Genomic DNA, 22,326 nt, shown 5'->3' on the forward strand with positions numbered 1-22,326 from the left:
TTACATGTGGGATATAAGTACCATAAATGTTAGTATTTGTATTTTACAGATGGGAAAATTGAGGCTCAGAGAGGTTAAATGACTTGTCATAGAGTTCATAAGTGTCAAAGGCAGGATTTGAATTAGTTTTCTCTCAGACACAGGATTATATATTTAGAACTGGACTTTAGAAATTATTAGTCCAAGCTTCTTACTTTATAGATGAGGAAGGAAACTGAAGCCCAGAGAGATTAAGTTACTTGTCTAAGGCCATACAGGTAGTAAGTGGCAGAATCAGGATTCAAATTATAGTGTTATGTCCATAAATCCAATACTTATTCTATCGCAACACTCTGCCTTGCACAAGGAAGAAAAGCTTGAGAGGGGAGAAGGAAAGAGAGATGTGGCAGAAACTGTATATATATATATATATAATTTTTTTTAAATTAAATAAAACTACAAAATAAAGCTACAAAAGACCTATGAATGTGATTAATCATGAAAGAAGAGAAAAGGGTAGAGAAAAGAAATGAGGGAAAATAACAGGAATGGGAGGGGGATGAATACTTTTTTTAGAAAGAGAGAAAGGATGCATGTGCAGCCCATGAAGTCATTATTGTGTAATTTTTCTCCCTGACCCACACTGTAGACCCTGTATTTTCAGAATCCTTCAAAAATGCCCAACCCCAGTTCATGTCAGTAGGCTACATTCCATATTCAGATAACATCATGCTTCATCTGATGTCAACAAGTCATTGGACATGAAGTCACCCAAAAAGCTGAGCAATACGTGGGTCTAGCTCTACAATACAGATCAGTTATCCAGTATGAAAGAGAAAGAAAAATCATGCCTTATTTGTTTATTCCACAAATGAAATTTTGGAATATTTAACTCATGCTACTGGAGGACTTTTCTAAAGTCATGTATCACTTCTGCTCTGGCAGGCAAGAGTACTTGGTCAGATGCCTAGTCATTGTGTCTAGTGCAGAACTGAGTGTACTACCCACAGAAGCAAAGGGCTGAAGCCTGGGAAGGAAGGACTGCCTGAGCTGTGACCTAGCAAGACAACTGAAGGGTCATAACCAGGCCCAAAATGACTCCCATGCCTATCTCAGTGTGTGGTCCAGGAAAGGGATATATGGTGTTGTGCTCTCTGCTCTCTTCCTTACCAGCTAACGCTACGCGTGAATTTGAGTTGTTGTTGTTTTTTAATCAAATCTCATTGTGTTCAAAATTCTTTATCTGGAAAAGAGAGTATGACGTTTACCACCCACATAACAAAGACATTGTCAAGATTTATGATCAAATGCTTGAGGAGTTCTATAAGTCTGCTTGAAAGGTGCCACATGCAAAATCTCTGTTTCAAATAAAGACATATCACTCCTCCTCCCTGCTAGATTAGGAGACATACCGTCTAGGAAGAAGAAAGGAAAAGGTTCACCCCACTGCCTCCAAACCTCAGCAATGAAATGTTGATTCCATCAGTGAGAAGAGGAAAGTTAACATAGTCACTGGTGAGACACAAAATCTGCTCCTTTTCCTTGCCAAACAACTCTTAGATTCCCAAGGAACTATGCTCCATAGTGTTTTAATATTTATCCTATTTTTGTAGCTCAGACTGGGCTGTGCAAAGGAGGAAGGGATTCTGGTATGTTTTCTGGTAGGGACTTAGCCAACAAAAACCACCATCAAGAATCAAAGCTGACAGTACAGAAACACAGAAGGAACTCGAAAAGGCTTTCAAGTATTACTCTAATTGCAGTCTTCCTCCCAAGATATTCTCAGGATTCTCCTCCTTTTCCTCCTTCCTTGTTACCCCTGGAGAAAAACTCACTCTGAGACCCTGCTCTCTTGATTGTCTGCCATAAAAGAAAACAATTTCAGAAGGGACCAGAGTCACAATCTATCTTACTCAAGATTTCACTTTCCAGATTTCTCCTCACCAACTATTGTGTTCTCTTTACCCATTCATCCCCCTTTTAGCCCTACTTTATGTATCTGCCCTATTAGAATTTAAGTTGCTTGAGAGCAAGAATTGTTTTGCTTCATTTATTATAACCAATACTGAGCACAGTGCCTGGCAAAGGGTGAATGCTTAATAAATACTCTGTCTATATCTATCCATCTATCAATCTACCCATCTATTTAGCTAAATAGCTATCCACTTTAAGCTCCTGCTTAAAAAAACTTTGAGTTCAATGGCTGATTTTCCTGTACCTCAGCTAGTTCTGTGATGCATATATTATAAATAATAACATCCATCACAGGCTCTTTACTGGAGAGATGAACTTAAAATCAAACACTTAGAGTGAACTTAGATGAACACGTAGATTTCATATTTGCAGAGCCTGGGAGCTTATGTCAAACTGAAGACCATGAAAAGTCTCAAATCACACAGTAAACAGAAGGAATAAACTTGTCCCAGAGGGATTTTGTTAAGACTTCCTGGTTTCAATCTGGGAGCACAAATTTATAGGACTATCCTGTTGAGTTTTAAATACTAAAAAAAAAGTTTTGCATCTGTTTTCATAAAGTCCTCAAAAGCATGTACATATATATATATTCACTCATGACCTGATGCTAACTATGAGGATCTCTGTTTCAAGGGTTTTTTGGAGGCACAATCTTAACTAATGTTTTGTGAATTAACACAATAACTATTACTTCATCATGGAATTTCAGATGTGAACTGAAAATAAGTTAATATTGATTCAACTTGGGACTAGAAAAATGGCACCATTTTCTACAGGACTATCATGTTTGAGTATAACTTTAAAAAAAATTAATGAATTTTGCCAGAAGTAAAGAATAAACAAAGGGGTACCACTTCCCCTACTGTCATCTGGTTTGCTCATGAACTCTGACTAATTCTTCCTTTGTTTAACTGTACTTTGTGTTAAACCACTTCACAAAGAGGAAGATTCTGTGAATATAATTTTTGAGGATGAAATTCTCCACCCATCCTACATAATCATCGAGCGTCATTACGTGCTGTCTGGAAACATATACTGAATGCTACTAGTCTTTCACCAAGAAGAGAACAGGAAACATTGGTTGCAGTTTTCATAGGTCAGGGTTTTATGTTAAGCCTTTGATCCCAAATAAAACTTACAGTAAATTTTCTACTTTTTTTCCAATTAAGTTACTTTCTTGTCTGCCAGTGTTTGTCAGGACCATATTTACACAAAATAATTTTTCCATATAGCCAAGATACACAAAGCTAGTCTTAGACATCACTGATTAAATCATATTCTTATAATAAAATGTTCTAGGTTTTAAGAACAATGGGCTGCATGTTACGTTTGAGAGATTTACTTTTCAACTGACCCTGCTAAATAGGGATGGGAGTAAAGTGACAATTCACACTATATTAAAACTGTACTTTGGGCAACTTTCAGATGCAATGACTTCCTTCTACATTTTTAGAATTAAACAAATTTGAACATTCAGACCTAATCTCTCATCCCTTTCTGAAACACAAATCACTGGGGCCTGTTAACCTTCTATTGGAGACAAGGATGAGGGAAAAGATAAAGTATGAGAGAGAAAAATACTCTCCTCAACCTTTGAATAGTACCAGCACACAGTATAGTTCGGGGATACCACAGGTACATTATGGACTATGAAAAAGCAGGCTGAGGACAGAAGAAAGTAGACCCATTTAATGGCATAACCGTATCAATCCTCTTAATGAAGTCTCCATGTCAGTTGGTGTAACTGGAATAGATATGACTGGTCAGGAGCAGGCAACTTCCGGTCATCTTTCTTTGGGACCAGATATATACAGACAAATCATTCTGTGCAGTGACAAGATACCAAAAGGTTGATTAATAGAAATCTATTCTTTTCCATTTACTTATCTACATGAATGGCATGCTCTCAATTCTGTGATTAATCCTCTATCATATGTACTATAAAGACATGCAAAGAGAAATTCCTTGAAAAAGTCTTAGAATTATGTCCATCACCCCAAATACTCCACTATTGAAACAAAATTGATTCCAGAAGCTTAAGCAAAATTTATTAATGACCATAAATCTGAGCCATAAAGTTCTTTCTGAAAAACAATTCAAAGATAAAAAAAGAGACATACAGTTTTGTTTTGTTGTCTTGTTGAGTCATTTTTCGTGTGTGTCTAACTCTTCATGACCCCATTTGGGATTTTATTGGCAAAGATGCTAGAATGGTTTGCCACTTTTACTGTCCTATAAGTCTTCAAATTTATTCCCCCAGACTTAGTCTAGGAAGTCTTGATAGACTTGACTTTGAATCAAGTTGGCTCCATCTGCTTATAAATGGCTTTGATATTCAAAGAATCATAGAATCACGAAGTGTGAGAGTTGAAAAGGATCTCAGTAACCATCTACTCTAGTCCAACCCATACAAGAAAAGGATCCTCACCGTAACATGCTTATGAAGTAATTGCCTAGCCTCTCTGCCTGAAGATTTCCAAGAAAGGGTAGCCCACTACCTCCTAAGGCAGGACATTCCACTGTGGGACTGCTCTCATTGTTAGAAATGAGACATCGAGCTTAAATCTACCTCTTTGAAATTTCCACCCATTGTTCTTGGTTTGACCACACAGGGCCAAAAGAACGAATCCAATCCCTCTGTCATTTAACAGACCATTATAGCTGATGTTACAGTTAGTGTTAACCAAGGAGATATTATAGATCCTTGTGTGTTAAAATAATAACGCATAGGGTACCTCTTCGTATCTAGAACATTGGAAAAGGTGTTAGGAAGGAACTTTACTACTCTTCCTAATGAAATACAGCAGATAACCACCATAAACTTTACCACAGGAGAGGAATGTTGTAAAGTTAGAGACGAACATTTCCCTAATTGCTGAGATATTCCAGAGTAATTGCTAATTTGCCGTATTTCAGTACACATTGCTATAGAGAAGTATGGAAGCAAAACAATGTCATTAGTTAAAAGAAAAAAATAAAATCACTAAATGTTAGAGAAGGAACATGAGGTGTTGGGCATTTGTAGTAATGGTTAATGCCATTTTATCTGTGTAAGAAGATTATTATCAGAAGACAGTTTTGAGTACCTAGCAATAAGAGGATAACATGTTGGTACAATAGAAAGTGAAGTGGCCTGTTAAGAGGCCTGAAGCTCTGTCACTAGGGAGCTGTGTGACCTCACCTTGAGCCCCTTAACCCCTCTGAGCCTCATTTTCAACATCACTGAAACAGGATAGTTTGATTATATGATTTCTAAGGTCTCTTTCATTTCTAAAGTCTATGAAACATTTCAAGGTTCTAGTGTAGTATTCTCAATTTCTGCTTGTTCCGTATGTCTCTTATTGACTCAGTTCCACAGAAATGCTGGGTTTTAAATGTAGGAAAAAGGCTAGAAAAAAGAACAGAGATTCATGCAGAGTTGCATGTCACACAAAACTTAATTCATTGACTTTTAATTTTTAAATAACCTTTGGTTAAAATGTATGTATTTATATTTATGAATAAATGAAGAGAGAGCCATATATAGAAATAGCTGAAAAATAAGTAATGATCCCAGAAGTCATTCAACAGATATTTGCTCTCCATAAAATATGAAGAATCCAAGACAAATTAATCCTTTGCCATGAAAAATATCACTTCAGAATTCATCAGAACTAAAACCAATTCTATGTTTATATCATCTCAAGAGAAATTGACATTACTTTACTTAACTAAAACATTCAATATTTAAAATGACATTATTTCACTTAAATAAAAAGCTCAAAATACTACAGAGTCCTGTAGTATTTTAAGAATGTCATAGAAATTGCCAGAAATTATATGGGCTGGTATTTTTCATTGTCTCAACTTATATTCAGTCTGTTATCCAAGGAGATTATAAATATCTCTGGCAATAGCCTTTAACAAAAAGAAAGGTGAGAATGAATGATCAACAGAATTTTAGAGTTAGAAAATTGGGTCCATCATCTACAGGAAGATTGATTATGGAATTCTAGATAAGAGAACCTATCCTAGGTAGCAACTAACATTTGATTATTGTTTTAAGGTTTATGAAACCCCTTTTCTCACATCAACCTAGCATTCTCTGGAATGATGAGAGTTCCTTCCAGAGACTACCTAGAGAATTATGTCCAACCCACCCCAAACCTACACCAGCTCAAGCATTGCTGTAAATAGGTGCTTTCAAAGCTTAGATAGAACACTCGTGCTTCATGACTAACCAATTCTTAGTCAGAGATATTGACCCTTATTTTTAAAAAATTGTAATGTATAGGATCGGTTCAAAATCATCAATTAAATAGAATGCCTATTATTGTAAGTGAGGTGGACCATGGCCTCTCTCTGTGGTGGAAAACTGGGGTTCAAACTCAAATCCTGGGACAGATGACCCATATGATCTCCTCTGGTTCAAAAGTAGAGTAGTTCTTATAACTTATTTTTAAAATTTGATGACTTAAGTTTGAAGTTGAAGCTGACACTCCCCAAGAACTACAACTGGAAGGTCTGCCTATGGTCCCAGAGGAAAAGAGTATTTTCATCTGAATCCACCAGCAGTCCTTTCATTGATTTCCATTTTAGCACAATGCTACAGAAAGGTTTGGCTTTCACTGTCCTGTGGCTGGCCATCGGAGAGCTACATATAGCATTCATTAGGTTAGAATAGCTACAGATACCATATATGAGTCTTTAGGACTCATACAGTGGGTTACTTGATAGCAATTATTTTAAAATACCCGCTGAAAGTCTAAAAGAGTGGAATCTTGGTATCTCACTCACAAAATCAAGATTTCTAAATCTGCTTGAGATCCCTCTAAGTTTGTGATGTATATCCATGCCTGGTAAGGCAACCAGAGAAAAATAGTTATATTTAATTGGAATTTTGAAGTGTTATCTCTGGCACTTCTGTCAGAAGTACCTAGAAGCCACAAGACAGGTAAAGTTCCCAACAAGCTTAATATCATTTACTATATTAAAAGAAATCAATATCCTGAATAAATCATAGAGTAAAAAATTTTTCCCAGATTTCCAAAGCCGGAGAATGAATCACTTCCAGATTGGCTAAGGCCATCCATCTCTTTCCCTTTCAGATCAGATAAGGCACATAGTTTAAATAATGTCAATGATATCTTCTTTTTCAGAGCTTTGTAATAGCAGTTGGATTGATATTCGATGGCTATTTTTATGGATGAATTGACCTAGCACCTTCACTTAGGCTGGCTCCGATTCCTGAAATGCACTCTCTGCTTATCTCAGCCTCTCAGAATTCTTGTCTTCCCTCTAGACTCAGCTTAGATGATAGCTTTTACCTGAATTCCCTCATCTTCTCGATTAAAAGTGCTCCCTCCTTCCCCAAATGACCATTTATTAACTGATTTGTGTACATGTTGTATCATCCTAATCTAATGTAAGGAAACTTCCTGAAGGCAAGGAATCTCATTTTTGTCTTTATGTCTCCAGTGCCTTGCACACGGGAGACGTTAATAAATATGTTTTCACTTTAATTAAATTCTAGTGCATAATACAACACCTATAGACGGTGCCTATTTACTGGAGATAATTATATTTTGGCCTAAAAGATACCTTCTGTTTTCTAAAAGATATTGTGGTTTGTGGGCCTGCTTCTTAAAGAGCTGTGAAATTGGGAATCTTCAGAGAGGCAGTTGTGGTGAAATGAAAAAAAAAAAACCACTAAAGGAAAAAAAGTTTTTAAAAAAATAAACCTCAGATTCTAGTCCTCTTTGTACCAGCTCTCTGAGTTTGATAAAGTCACTCTCCCTCGATGGGCCTCAATTACTTCATTAGTAAAATGAGTAGCTGAACTAAATGATATCTAAGGTCCCTTCAAGTCTTTAAATCTCGTATGTCATTATTTCTTCCAACTTGCATTCCAAAGTATAGTCCAATGCTTTATACAGAATTGATACTTGAATATTTGTTGAACATTTCATTAATGAGAAGATACACATAATAAAGGCAAGTACAAGAAAAAAAGCAAATAAAAATTATTGCATTAAACTCTTTTACGTTAAATACAATTCTGATCCTTGAGACTTTGGTGCATATAACTTAATAGAGAAGTCCTTTGACTTGGTCCTTAAGTCCTTACACTAGGGAAGCTGAGGCTGATGGATCACTTGAGCCTGGGAGACCTAAGCTGCAGGGCTATGTGGTGAGGTGCCCACAATAAGTCTGGCACCAATATGGTGAGCCCCGCAATAACAAAGGTTAACTAGGCTGCCTTAAAAGGGGCCAACCTGTTCAGGTTGGAAAAAATGAAGCAGATTAAAACTTCTGCAAATCAATATTGGGATCCATGAATGAGAGGGCTGCTGTACTTTAAAGCTCCGTGTGATAAGAAAACTGAGTCTCAAAACAAATCAAACAAAAATGTTTATTTCTGCTATGAATTTAAAATAAAAAAGAAATCAAAATCTAAAAACTAATTTGAAAAAAGTGATCAATTTTTGCTTTTGTGATATATGGATGATGCATATCTTCTTGGAAGATATGAGAATCGGAATGATTTATATGGAGTCACAAAACTTATTGAGCCAATATAATATTTGTAGATAATTCAAGACTATGATGTATAGATATATATCACTACTATACTCTTTAGTCCAACAGTAGGTTTTTATTTGGAGACTCTTTCGGTCTGAACCCGGGATTTCATTGAGTTTAGAGAGTTGCCTAGGCCACTGAGAGGTAAGCAATTGATTTGCGCTGGGTCACATACCCACTGAGAGAAAGGTCCCAAATCCAGGTTACCCTGCCTTATTGTTGCTTCTAGCACAATGCCAGTAGTGTTCATAAACAGTAAAAACTATTAGAAAACTCATCATTCAGAAAAATCTATTTTAACAAGATGCAAAGAGTTAATTTTCTCAAAATATGCGTGTTATTCTTGGGAACGTTGTGCCTCTCCTGATGTCTTAAATGGTCTTCTAAAAAAAAATCAGGTTATCAAGAAAAGGAGAGTTTAGCTTTTGGCTGTTTCTGAGTAGGCATGTATTCAAAAACCCTAATCAGTTTAAACAGATAATGTTCTCACATTGCTGCAGACTCTGAAAGAATACAAAAGCGTTGTGTGCAAAGCCAAATTAATTACTCAAGAGAAAACATCTGAAGATATGAACAGCCATCCAGGGAAGTGGTGAGTAAACAACTTACTTTATTCGAAATTGCTCAGTATAGTCTTTATAAAAGCCATTAAAGGTCTGATATGAGTAACTGTTTAACTGAAAACAGAATAGCTAGTATGATGTTTCTGCTGCTTTACTTAATGGTTTAGAAGTTATGAAAATTAGGGACCATTTGACATGCTGAAATTCATTTCTAAATTCTTAGAAAAAATGGAAATAAGAGACTTTATCAATTACATGTTTCTTGCCTCTTCCTCCCAATGATAAAATTAAATGTGAGTCAGCCCAAGAGATCTTAGCACTGAAGTGCAATTTGTAGTGGAGATAAGCCAGTACGAGAATTCCCTTTGTTAGATTCTATATATGGCCATGCAAATGGCCAATATGTTAAATTATTTCACTAATAAGATGCAAAAATAATCTCCAGAGCAGTGATGTCACAGAATCACAAACTCTCATACTTTCATAGAAGAAATTTTCATAGAAGTTCTCATAAAAGAAATCTTAGGGGTTAGTTGTTTCAACTTTCCATTCCGTATAGAAATCTTCACCATGACATCCCTGATGGGTGATTATCTAGCCTTGGTTTGAATACTTCTAGGAATGAATATCTCATTAGATTTCCACTACTATCTACTAAGGGTCTAAGGCTGATTTTGAATTCTGGTTCTCCTGCCTCCTGGCCCAACACTCTACCCAGTGGAACACCAGCTGCTGGATTGGTCATAGTTCTGATCTCTGGAAAACCATTTTTAAGCAGAGCAACTCACAAGGGAGGGAATCTCAATTAAAACTTTTTATTATATCTTATCATGTGCTGATATGTATTGGAATACTTTATGCAATCAGCTCTATGTAATTTCATTGTGAACTTTATGGAATCTTACTTTATGTAATTTCACTTCAGGCAGGAAAAAGCATATTTTAAATGGGGGATAGAAGAAATGAGATTTTAAGAGAGAACAAGAGGAAGAGGTACCCAAAAATAATCAAGGTTTTGGTGGGTGATGTCTCTGTTAATCCGACTTCTCCAATGGGCCACAGAATTTTTGAATGCAGAACAGTTCATTAAGCTCAGCCTGGTCAGAAACAAATACCTGGTTTCCACAAATCTCAGCTACAGCAAACAGGGCTGAAAACCATTGAACTCATGATTCTATGGCAATGTGTTGTAGGAGAAAAATCCCTACTAGAGTCTGGAAAACTGGTTCTCTCTTTTCCATTAAGTAGCTGTGTGACCTTAGGACCGAAAATCTCTCTGAGCTTTGATTTCTGCATCAGTAAGATGAAGGGGTTGGACCAGTCCACTGACTGGCCTCACTCAGATCTCACATTCGGTTTAAGTTTTTAGCAGTCATCTATTTTTAGAACTGCAGCCTACTTTTTTTCTTTTCAGAAAGACTTGTTAATTCAATTACATGTTCCTCTGAACAAAAGGATACAGAAGTGGGGCCCCTATGTCTTAAAAGAACTACACACAAGAAGGTATAATCATGGTAAGATTTGGGGGCTTGAGACTCCTGAACTTGATGATCTTCCTCCCTTATGGTTCTAGAATGCTGTAAATTGACTTCCTCTTGAAATAAATTATTATTATTATTATTATTATACTATTATATAATGACTAATTATTAAATTGGGTTCCAGGCTTTTCTGTTTTCTTTCAAGGTCCAGCTCTTACAAAAAGTCAATCCATCCAATCCCAAAGGACTCATGATGAAGGATACTATCTACCTCCAGAGAAAGAACTGATAGTGTCTAAATAAATACTGAAGCATACTATTTTTCATTTTCTTTCTTCCTTTCTTCCTTCTTTCCTTTCTTTTTCTTTCTTTCTTTCTTTTTCTTTCTTCCTTCCTTTTTAAAATTTTTATTCAAGTCTTCTTGTACAAAATGACCAATATGGAAATGTTTTACATGATTGCACATGTACAACATATCAGATTGCTTACCATCTTAAGGAGAGGTGGGGAGGGATATAATTTGGAACTCAAAACTTAAAAAAAAGTTTAAAAATTGTTTTAACACGTAATTAAGGAAAAATGAAATATTACATTTTAAAAAGGACAGTTCATTGAGATTACTCTTAGCCCTCTAGCAACATGCCCTTCAATCTTGGGTGGAACCCCACTCAACCAGGAGATGTAACTTCTGTTTACAGTATAAACAGAATCCAGTCTGGGCAAGAAGAACCCCATGTCTTTCCACTCTTCCATTAGAGTTTAGGGTGACCCAGGTCATGAAAAAGAAAGACAGCCAGAGAGGTCTGGATGGAGATGGCATTCCATGTCCAGATTGCTGGAGGTTGCTGAGTCTCATGATCAAGCCGCATTCTCAGCAGGAAGAGCTGAAGACTTCTAGCCCAACTCCTCATTAAATGTCCACCAATCAGTCATAGGATAACAATATCAAGATTTCACAAGATCATAGATTTAGAACTCAAAGGTACCTTAGAGATCATTTAGTCTAGACTCCCTCATTTTACAGATGAGTATCTGAGGCCCTGAAACCTTAAGTGATTTGTCCAAGGTAACAAAGGCAGAGCTGGGATTTGGAACACAGGTCCTCTGACCCCAAATCCGTTATTCTTTCCACTGTATAATACTGGCTCTCAATTTATCAAGCATTAAATTTAAAACAAACAGATGCCCATGCCAGAGAATGGAAAGGCTCAATAATGCTGCATTCAGGATGAATATGAGTTGAATAGTGAAGGATGTGAAAGAACAAAGAGAGGTTACTAGAGTTGTAAAGCCCTGTTGGAGTAGTGTACTGAATATTCCCACCACTATCTACTGTCAATGCATGTGTTGGGAGAAAGAAGAGGGGAGAAATCCCTAATGCCATTCAGTTGATAGCCTTCTAATAATTTAAACACATGGGAAACTATATTGCTTAATTTAATATACAGTATTACAAGATATTAAGTGTGAGCACTGACTCTGCCACATACTAGTCTGTGATCCTGAGCAAGTCACTTACCTCTGCTTAGCCTCAGTTTCTTCATATGTGAATTGGGGAAATAAGATTTGCCTTACCCACTTACAAAATCATTTTGAGGCTTAGATGTAAAAATGTTTTGAAAACTATAAAGTACTTGACAAATGTAAAATAACATGGTCAATAATGACCTAAAATGGAGATTCTTTTTTTTTTTTGGTGAGGCAATTGGGGTTAAGTGACCTGCCCAGGGTCACACAGGTAGTAAGTGTCAAATGGCTGGTCTGAGAACACATTTGAACTCAGGTCCTCCTGATTCCAGGGCTGGTGCTCTCTCCACTGGGCCATGTAGCTGCCCCTAAAATGGAGATTCTTAACCTTGAGTCCATAAGCTTGAATTAAAAAAAGAATTGATTGCTATTTCAATGTAATTGGTTTCCTATGTAATACTATGTATTTTATTTAATAAATTTAAAAACATTCTCAGGAGTTTGTGGGTTGCACAAAGAGGTTTGTGAAATAATAAAAAAGGTTAAGAATCCCTGATTTAAAAAATGCATTTGCATTTCCTAATTTGTGCCTTCCCAGGCTTTGGCTTTCATGACTTGAAGGATATTACAAATTAGAATAGCAATTATTATTTTTGTGCTGTGAGAAGTACTTTTTTATACTTTAAAATGATCGAGGAGAATGCAAATTTAGTGAAGTCCAAAAATGAACAAAATTAATGAAGCATAAAGATGAATTAGCATATAATGAGATATGTTAAATTTCTTACAGATTTCATTCATTCAAATGTCATGAAGGTAACAGCAGTAACAGCACTCATTGATAGGAACACCAGAAAAAAAAAAAGTCTAGTACTTTAACAATCAGCTGACGAAGTCACAAAATACTTTTTTTTGTAAAGTGAAATTCACTGAATTTTGGAAAGGTCAGTTTACACCTCAGTAAGTACCTTAAGTGTGCACCCTGTGATGAGATAATATCTCAAAAGTTGGCTTCGTGAAACAAGTCAACTCACAGCCAGAGCAAAGACCAGCCTAACAAAGCTTTGTGTAGGGCATTAACTAGACCTATTACTATCATATCATATCTTGATCAAGGGCAGTGGGTATTGTTCCTCAGTGACCCTTCATTCACATACCTGGCTTCAAAATGGGACTCACTGATATTAGTTAGGAAGCAACTTTGCCTGGCTCACTTTCCCGTCTATAAAACTTGGGAGAGTGCCGATCTGCTTACAAAGTCAGCAAGATAAGAGCTGCCTTCCATTACAAGGCAATGTTATTAAAAATGAAAGCTCCCTCACATTCTGAAGAAACCTTTTTTTTTCTAAAGAAAAGAAATGATTCCTTATGTGTTGCAAATCAATTTCCCCAACATAAGCTTACAAAAGTTTATTTCAGGCCAGCCAATTCTTGAATAACCTTAGTTATAAAATAAGTAGAATTTGAGGTGTTTAGCTATTTGTATATTCGTTTCCTGACAGAAGAAAGCCAAAAATGTTTTGAGTTGGTTTTTTTTTAGGCAATTGGGGTTAAGTGACTTGCCCAGGGTCACACAGATAGTAAGAGTCATGTGTTTGGTCTGAGGCCACATTTGAACTCAGGTCCTCCTGACTTCAGGGCCAGTGTTCTGTCCACTGAGCCACCTAGCTGCCCTGCCAAGAATATTTTTAAGGAAAACAAAGTTTTGTTTCATTGAAAGTTGTTTTGTTTTGTTTTGTTTTTTGTAAATTTGGCCTGTAACTTCATCAGTACAGAGAGCTCGAGGTAAAGAATTCTCTCTACCATTGCAGACTGGCAATAATAAATAAGAATAAATTCAGTAATAATAATAAACTTCAAAGTTTATAATCTTAGAAAATTGCCTGAGAAATTCAGTGACTTGGTCACACAGCCAGTGTTTGCGGTATCCTTTTAAAAAGTAGTAAGGTTGCATCCCAGGTTATGCTCTTTTTATTTTAGTTTTCACATTTTGTAAATACTCTATTTCTTAGACAGTGAGAATTCAAAAGAAACAATATATGTGTGCATTTGAAATACTCACTTTTTGGCCTTTCACTCCATGGCAGTCACATTTTCCACAGCCAGAACCAGAACAACCCTGAAAATAAAATTTGAAATTATTTAAATATGTGAACAGTTTGAAATTGCAAAAAAAAAAATCTAATTAAATGAGGTTAGTTCCTCCTCTTAATGATGAAAATAGTTTGCTATTCATTTATCGTCATTGTCCCCATAAGAAAGCAAATTTTACTACTCTGTTACTATACAGTATTTAATATTAAATTTAATAAGTAATTAATAAATTTAATATATATTTACTTAATTGAAAGATACTTTTGATTCATATTTTATATTCATTTCTTAACCTGAACAGATTTGGCCCAATAACATTTTTACTGGAACCAATCGAATCATTACCTATTTTGATAGCTAGTATCCCCATCCATTTTATAATTTTTTAATTCCACTTAGCCTTTGTTATTTAATAATTTATTCTGAACATGATTTCTAAGAATCATAATAATTGAATGCATATAAAACTGTGCAGTTATATGTGCATATATATTTATATACATATTTACAAAATATTTCACATAAATTATTTCATTTGATCATCACAAACTGTGAAGTAGGTGCTATTATTATTCCCATTTTATCAACGAGGACATTAAGGCTGAAAAAGGTTGAGTGACTTCCCCAGGATTAGATACTTAATAAGTGTAAAAGACAGGATTTGAACTCAGATCTTCTTGACTCCAAGTCCAACATGCTAGTCACCTAGCAGTGACCTAGCAACCTTTATTCATAAATGTCTGCCATTTGCCAACTCACTAAAAAGTATAAATGAATGAGAACAACAGAAATGGGGGAAAATTGCTGAAGTGACATCTCTAAGCCAACGCAACTCAATGGGCTGTTCTGTTTTAATCTTTGTATGCTTTGACAGTACCTTGTACAAAATAGGTTCTTAATACAAATCTGTTGAATTAAACAGATTTTATAACACAATGGTTTTTTATAATACTTAAACCTAAAATCATGTTACCTTTCAAAGAAGAAATAAAAGTTTTAACATAAAGAGGGAAAGAGTCAACAAGGTAAAAATATAATCAATTACAATGGTAACTAAACTTGCACAGACAGAATTCAAATTTAAAATATAGTTGATAGCTATCATAGACAGGCTGCAAGTAAGTCTAATATAAATAATTCTGTTTATCTTTACAGGGGAAAGGGTTTTAACATTTAGAGAAAGACAATACCTGCATTCTTGTATAAGTTTGAAGCAAACATAATATTAGTTTCCTGAATGTTATAGCAATTCTTTTCAGAACACTGTAATCATGGGAAGAAAATGTTTCTAACAGTAGAGTCAAATATTAGCTCCATTGCCATAGTAATCTACTACATAAAACAAGGACATCTGGAGATATTTATTTTAAATCTGAACAAGTGCCCCTAAGACAGTAAGCTGTTCTTAATTTCATATTTTGGAAAGAGGAACAACTGACAATTGGCCAAATAAAGTCCAGAGATCATTGATATATTTCTTACACTGGCTCACATTTTCAACTATTTTCAGAATACACTTTTATGTTCCACCATCTTAAAGTAACCCACTTGAAGCAATTTTCCTTCATAACCGGGGTTTTGATAAACAGCATAACAACGCAAAAGAGATCTAAACAAAACTTTTAACCTTTAGGTCAATGGGTTTTCTAGAATATGAAGAAATTTTGACATCCTAGTGATAAACTTAGAGTGAGTAACTGGAAACAAAGAATCTAGGTTCTGCCATTAACTTCCAGTATAACAATGGTCAATCAGATCATTTAACTTCTCTGTGTCTCTGTTGCCTCATGTGTAAGATAAGGAAGTTGAATTAAATGACATCTATAACACCTTCCAGGTGCAATGTAGTCAAATAATTTAGAGACAATGAAAGATACTGATCCGATTCACATAGGGTTTATTGACAAAAGAATAAGTTAAAATCCAATAATACTGTATAACAATATCATTGTGTGTGTGTGTGTGTGTGTATATATAAATATATATATATGTAATATATCCATTCTCCTCCCATTCTAAACTTTCACCATTCCAGTTAAATTTAATCATGACCTTTCCAATCCCCAAAGAGAGTTGTGACCATTGTTGTTGGTCTGTCTGAAACGACTCTTCATGATTCCATGTGGGGTTTTTCTTGGCAAAGATACTAGAGTGGTTTGCTATTTCCTTCTCCCACATAAGGAAACTGAAACAAACAGGGTGAAGTGACTTGCCCAGGGTCACACAGCTAGTAAATGTCTGGGGCCAGATTTGAACACAGGAAAATGAGTCTTTCTGACTCCAGGTCCAGCACTCTATCCACTGCACCACCTACTTACCATTGTGATCATTACCAGATTTTATTTAATTAATAGATAATATATTAAAAAATAAGCTTAATAGAATGATAGATGCACATCTGTAAGAGACTACAGAGGTGATCAAGTCCAACCCCATCATTTTGCAGATGAAGAAACTGAAGCACAGTGAAGTTAGTGATTTTCTCAAGGTCAATATCTGAGAAAGAATGGGAATCTAAGTATTCCTGACTCCAAATATAGTACTGTATTCCCTACACTACCTGACTCACAAGAATGACCATTACCAATATTATAGTCTCTGTCTTATGTTTGTAGCAATCCAAGTATTTTCTCTAAGTTCCCATAATAATTCAACTCTTTGTAGGTAATGCCAAAAAGAATTTCAAGCTAAAAGTTAATTTTCCTCCCAGATAGCTAAAGTAAAAATAAAAAAAAAAAAATGAAATGAATCTTCAGGAAGAATTTTGGCATTTCTCAAATGACCAGTTAATAACTATGTAAGGAGTTAGGCTGTGAAACACCTGCCAATTGCCTAGAGTGCTGCTGCTTCACCTAATAAGGAGAATAGTTTGACAAGGCCCAGTAGCCGGATGCCTTAGTCACCCTGTTCACCACAATATCAGAAGGAAATGAGGGTGGAATTGTAAGAAATGTGTGTGTGTGCGTTTGTGTGCTTGTATGTGTTGATAGTGCTATCAATTTCCTTCTGATAGTAGTGATATATCCCAATATATATGAGATGTTTTGGTTACTTTTAAATTGAGGGTGTTTTAACTTTGATTCTTTAAAATATTTGATATTTTTCAATATATTTGCTTTTCTTTGTACTGCTATACTTTTATTTTATACATTTATAAACATGATTTTAAGAAGGAATTCATAGGTTTCACCAGATTGCCAAAGGGGTCTAAGAAAAAGAAAAGACTGAGAACTTCTAATTTGTATGCTGATTTTTTTTTTGAGTGGCATCTAGGTGGCAGAGTGGATGGAACAATTCACCTAGCATCAGAAAACTTGAGTTCAAATTCAGCTTTGGATACTTTCTTATCTGTGTGACCCTGGGCAAGTCATGTAACCTGCCTGCCTCAGTTCCCTCACCTATAAAATGGGATAATAATGATATCAACCTCCCAGAGTTCGTGACACTAAAAGGAGATAATATTTGTACAGCACTTTGCAAAATATTAAAGTACTACATAAATGCTAGCTATTGTTATTATTACTGGGTTTTGGTAATGGCCACCATTATACAATGATTCCATTCATGTCCTGGGTCACAACTCTACTCTGGGGCTGGAAAAATCACTATTTTTAAGTACAAGCACAAAGAGTGCAGAGTGGCTAGACAACAACTCATTTGGGGGTGGAGGGGAAACCACAGGACAAAGACCAGATAAGAGGATATAATGGATTACAAATTCCATATGAGTCACCAATGTGAAATGGAAGCCAAAAAAATCATAATAATTCTAGAATGAATTCAGAGTGTCCAGAACATAGTGTCCAGAACAAGGGAGACTGTGATCTGGCTATCCTCCATATTAGTCTGACCACATCTGGAATATTGTGTTAAATTCTGACCACCATATTTTAGGGATAATATGGACAATCTGGAGCAGTTCCAGAGTAGGGTGACCAGAATATTAAGAGGTATGAACAATATGGGGATAACTTGCCTGGAAAAGAGGACATTTAGTTGGGACTTGATAATGGTGTTTGAGTATTTGAAAGCTTATCATCATGGAAAGAGAAAAAAAATAGACTTGTTTTATCTGGTCATTGAGAGTAAAACTAGAAGTAATAGAAAGAAGTTGCAGAGACAAGTTTTGGCTCCTTCCAAAGAAAAAAATCCTAAGAAGTAGAGTTACTCAAAAATGGAAGAGGCCACCATAGAATAGTGAGCTCTCCTGTTACTGAGGGAAGTATTGAAACAGTAGGGTGAAGATTTCTGACATGTACTGTCAAGGAGACTCCTGATCAGGTCCAAGTTGGACCAGATATTTCACCTTTAAGGTTTCTTCCAACTCTAAGATCTATGATTCTAGAGGAGTGGGGAAGCTGTGGCCTTCTAGGTCCTTGGGTGCGGCCTTTTGACTGAGTCCAAGTTTTATAGAACAAATCCTTTTATGCAGGAAATTTATTCTGCCAAGTTTGGATTCAGTTCAAAGGGCTGCACTTCAGGACCTAGAGGGCCACATGTGGCCTCAAGGCCACATGTTTCCCATCCCTGTCTAGGGTATAAACTGATTGTAAGATGCATGCAATATGGTGTATAGAGCATAAGACTTGGAGTTGGGAAGTCCTGGGCTTGAAGCCTGCCTTAGACTAGGCATGTTATGCAACCTCTCTGATCCTCAGTTTATTTTATTTATTTGTTTATTTGGCTAGGCAATGGGGTTAAGTGACTTGCCCAAGGTCACACAGCCGGTAAGTGTTATATGTCTGAGGCCAGATTTGAACTCAGGTCCTCCTGAATCCAGGTCCGGTGCTCTATCCACTGCACCACCAGTAAAATGGGATAAACAAATGTACCTATTTCACGAGGATATTGTATAGTTCAATTGAGAGAATTAAGAAGAGCCCTTTAGTTAAGAAAATATAAATAAAGCACTTTGTAAAACTTAAAGCAGTATAAAAGGATGAGCTATTAGTTTTTGCAGGCGTTTGTCTTACTCAATTTTGTCCTCCTTACAGAAGCTACTGTGCCTTGGATATAGTCAATATATTCTCAATTAACGTGCCTTGAATGAATAAATAAGTGCTCAATGCCTTGGCTATTCAGAAAATCACAGATGAAAAAAACACAGACTTCTTTGCATATTAGCCAATGATGACTTGTTTTTAGCATCAGATTAAAAACTGACACAAATATTAAAAATGAAAATACCTATTTTTAGTCTTTATGGGGGAGTTTTGATAACAAATAATTTCCTGGAACCATCCCTTCAATTATTCAATACGTTATTCTTTCACTGGTGGGACTGTAGATTTGAGGCTGCAGTGCCGTATTTACCAATGTTTGTGTCAAATATCTTCTATGTTGTCCCCTTACCTGCACATGTATGTCAACCACACACTTCTAGATGAGATTTTTCCCTTGTCATTGTTATCCGTTCAGTGAAGCAACTCTTATCTCCAATTATACTCTCATCACCCTTAGTAAAGTCTAAAATGAGGTCATCTTTAATACATAGAGCAGATATTTTCAAGATTATGATTTTATTTGTATGCTTAAGTGTGACCTGACATCTTCTCTAAAGGGACCTGACTCAAGGAAATCACACACATAATGTGTCTTCTATTTTATAACTAGTATCTTCTATTTTGTAACTAATATCTAGTATTTCATAATGTAGAACAATATGGTATCTGTTATAGAAATATACTAACATAAATAAATACTTTTCAGGCAAATTTTTGTATACCCTTAGTGAAATCTTCCTTGAAATTATTTTAACTGCATTCTTAATCCAAGATACTTGACTTTTATCTCACAAAGATTAGAAGAATAAATATTTACACCTGAGTCAGATTTAGCGGGGGGGGGGGGGGGGGGGGAGTGACAATTTCCCAGAGAATGTGCAGAATGTGTACACTTTAGTTCCTTAAAAAGTAAATATGAAATAATGAAGGGCAAAATGGGCAGAACCAAGAAATTTTATACACAGTAATAGCAATATTGTTTTAATAACAACTTTGACCAAATAAGTTATTTTGTCTATTATAAATACCCAAATTAACTATAAAGGACATATGAAGAAAGATACTATCTGCATCCAGAGGAAAAAAACTGATAAATAGAAGAATGTGTAGAATAATTTTATATAGACATATGTACATATGTATGTGTACATAATTTTATATACATCTATGTATATATGTATGTTTGTGTGCATGCATATGTACACACCTATTTATGTCTAATGGTAGTGGGGGTAGGGAAGAAAAAAGAAAAATTTATATGATAATTTTGTTGTATATTTGAAAAGAATAGCAAGTTGTGCATAGTAGATTTGCAGTTTCATGTACAATCATCTTTTTTACTGTACTATGTTATAAAAATGCTTGTTTTATTCTATAAATTAAAAATAAAATTTAAAAATCTTAAAAAGTAAGTATTAAATTGACAAAGTTAATGCTGATGAATAAATCTAAATTATCAAAGAAATAGTGAGTGTGAGAAAGAAATAAAAACATGCTCTTAGGAAGGAGGAGCTGTCTCATATGAAGAGTTCTAAATTAAATGATAGTCCATTGGTAAAGGCAGCTAGGTGGTGCCACAGTGAATAGTGTTGAGCCTAAAGTAATGAAGACTCATCTTCCTGAGTTCAAATCCAGCCTCAGACGCTAACTAGCTGGGTGACCCTGAGCAAGTTACTCAACCATGTTTGTCTCAGTTCCCCATCCGTAAAATGAGCTGGAGAAGGTAATGGCAAACCACTCCCATATCTTTGCCAAGAAAACCCCAAATGGGTTCAGGAAAAGTCAGACACAACTGAAAAACAACCTAGCAACAACAAATAAAATGGTACCCTGGTGCAAGAGAGAAATAAAAACAAGCTCATAGGAAGGAGTTGTCGCATATGAATTCAAAAACTGCTTCCAAAGTTCTAAATGAAATAGCAGTCCACTAGTAAGTGCCCTATCAGAATAAGATATCTATCCTACAGGCAAGCATTTTTTCCCACAAGTGGATTTTATTTGGCTCACCATTGTAAATACCAACCCAAGATTGTGTTTCACTTTCCTTGACTCATCACAGGAACGAACTAAGTGAAGTTGCTTATTTTAATAAAAATTATATTAATGACTTTCACTTCTATGGGGTCTTTCCTTTAAAGATCAAAGTTCTTGTGAAATAGGTCTATCTAAATAAATCTGTCAGATTGAGAAACTGAGTCATGAGACATGGGAATTTGGAGACAGATCAAAGATTGGAATCAACCATTTATAGTTGTCTTAGAGTATGTCCATAGCCCAGAAGGACATTTTACTCTCCCTATATTTCTTTTTCTTTAGTTAAAGAGAGTGAACATTCTTCTGGTGTTACACAAATGCTATTACACAATAGTGCTTACTGGATAGCACCCAAGTTTGTGGCTATATTTTAGTTATGAATGAAGATATTTCATTGACAAAATGTATGTAAATGCTGACTCTGTACATAAATTTTCCATGAGAAAGAGAAGTTTTTGGAACAGTTATGTAAAAGGGCTTTAATGGATACAATGACTAACTACTCTGCTGTATGTTTAACACCATGGAAAGGGGACACGTAAGCCAGCTGGATGACTCCAATTCATACATTCATTGGTGACCTAACACTTTATAGGCTATGTCACAAATTTCATTATTTCCTGGGAAATACATTTTGCATCTAGATCTTTCAGCAAAATCAAAAGGTATGAGCAACTTCATATAACCAGACAGCTCCCTGTTGGCTACACTTCTAAGGGAGTTCACGAGAGCTGTTTATTCTTACAGCCGTCTGGAATACATTGTGCCCCATCAATTTGCTCCCTACGCATCTGTTTCAGATTCTAGGATGGGAAGAACTAATTCACTGTGTGAAGTACTTGTACACTTTCTTCTAAACTTTGCCCCCTCTAGAGACCCAGAATCAAGATATTTAGCTTGAAAAACCCCTTAGGAGAACAATTGTACTTTCTGAACTCAATGCACAAAATAACCCACGAACAACAACTACTAAATATGAAGAGGGCCTACAGATATGTAGCCCTACACCATTTAGAAAATAGCTGACAAAGAGAAGGTCCTACTGGTTTAAAAATCAAATGCTCTTACTCTTCTCATGCAGAAATATTCCATGCTAAACATTCTATGTTTAGGAAAATATGAGGGTGCAAAGAAAACTTCCCTAAATAGGTGATTCTTGAAAAGAATGGT

General features: G+C 35.6%; 1 protein-coding gene across 1 annotated transcript in view; it reads right to left on the reverse strand.

Annotated features, from left to right (window-relative positions):
• The window catches only part of LOC114046110 (collagen alpha-1(IV) chain-like), a 204,058-nt gene that overhangs the window by 112,108 nt on the left and 69,624 nt on the right, over positions 1 to 22,326 (reverse strand). Inside the window, exon 2 of the mRNA XM_027866365.1 lies at positions 14,088 to 14,144. Coding sequence (XP_027722166.1) covers positions 14,088 to 14,144 — 57 coding nt within the window. The remainder of the gene's footprint in view (positions 1 to 14,087; positions 14,145 to 22,326) is intronic.

This window comes from Vombatus ursinus, unplaced genomic scaffold, assembly GCF_900497805.2.
Source record: "Vombatus ursinus unplaced genomic scaffold, bare-nosed wombat genome assembly UNPS02014781.1, whole genome shotgun sequence".
Classification (NCBI taxonomy): Eukaryota; Metazoa; Chordata; class Mammalia; order Diprotodontia; family Vombatidae; genus Vombatus; species Vombatus ursinus.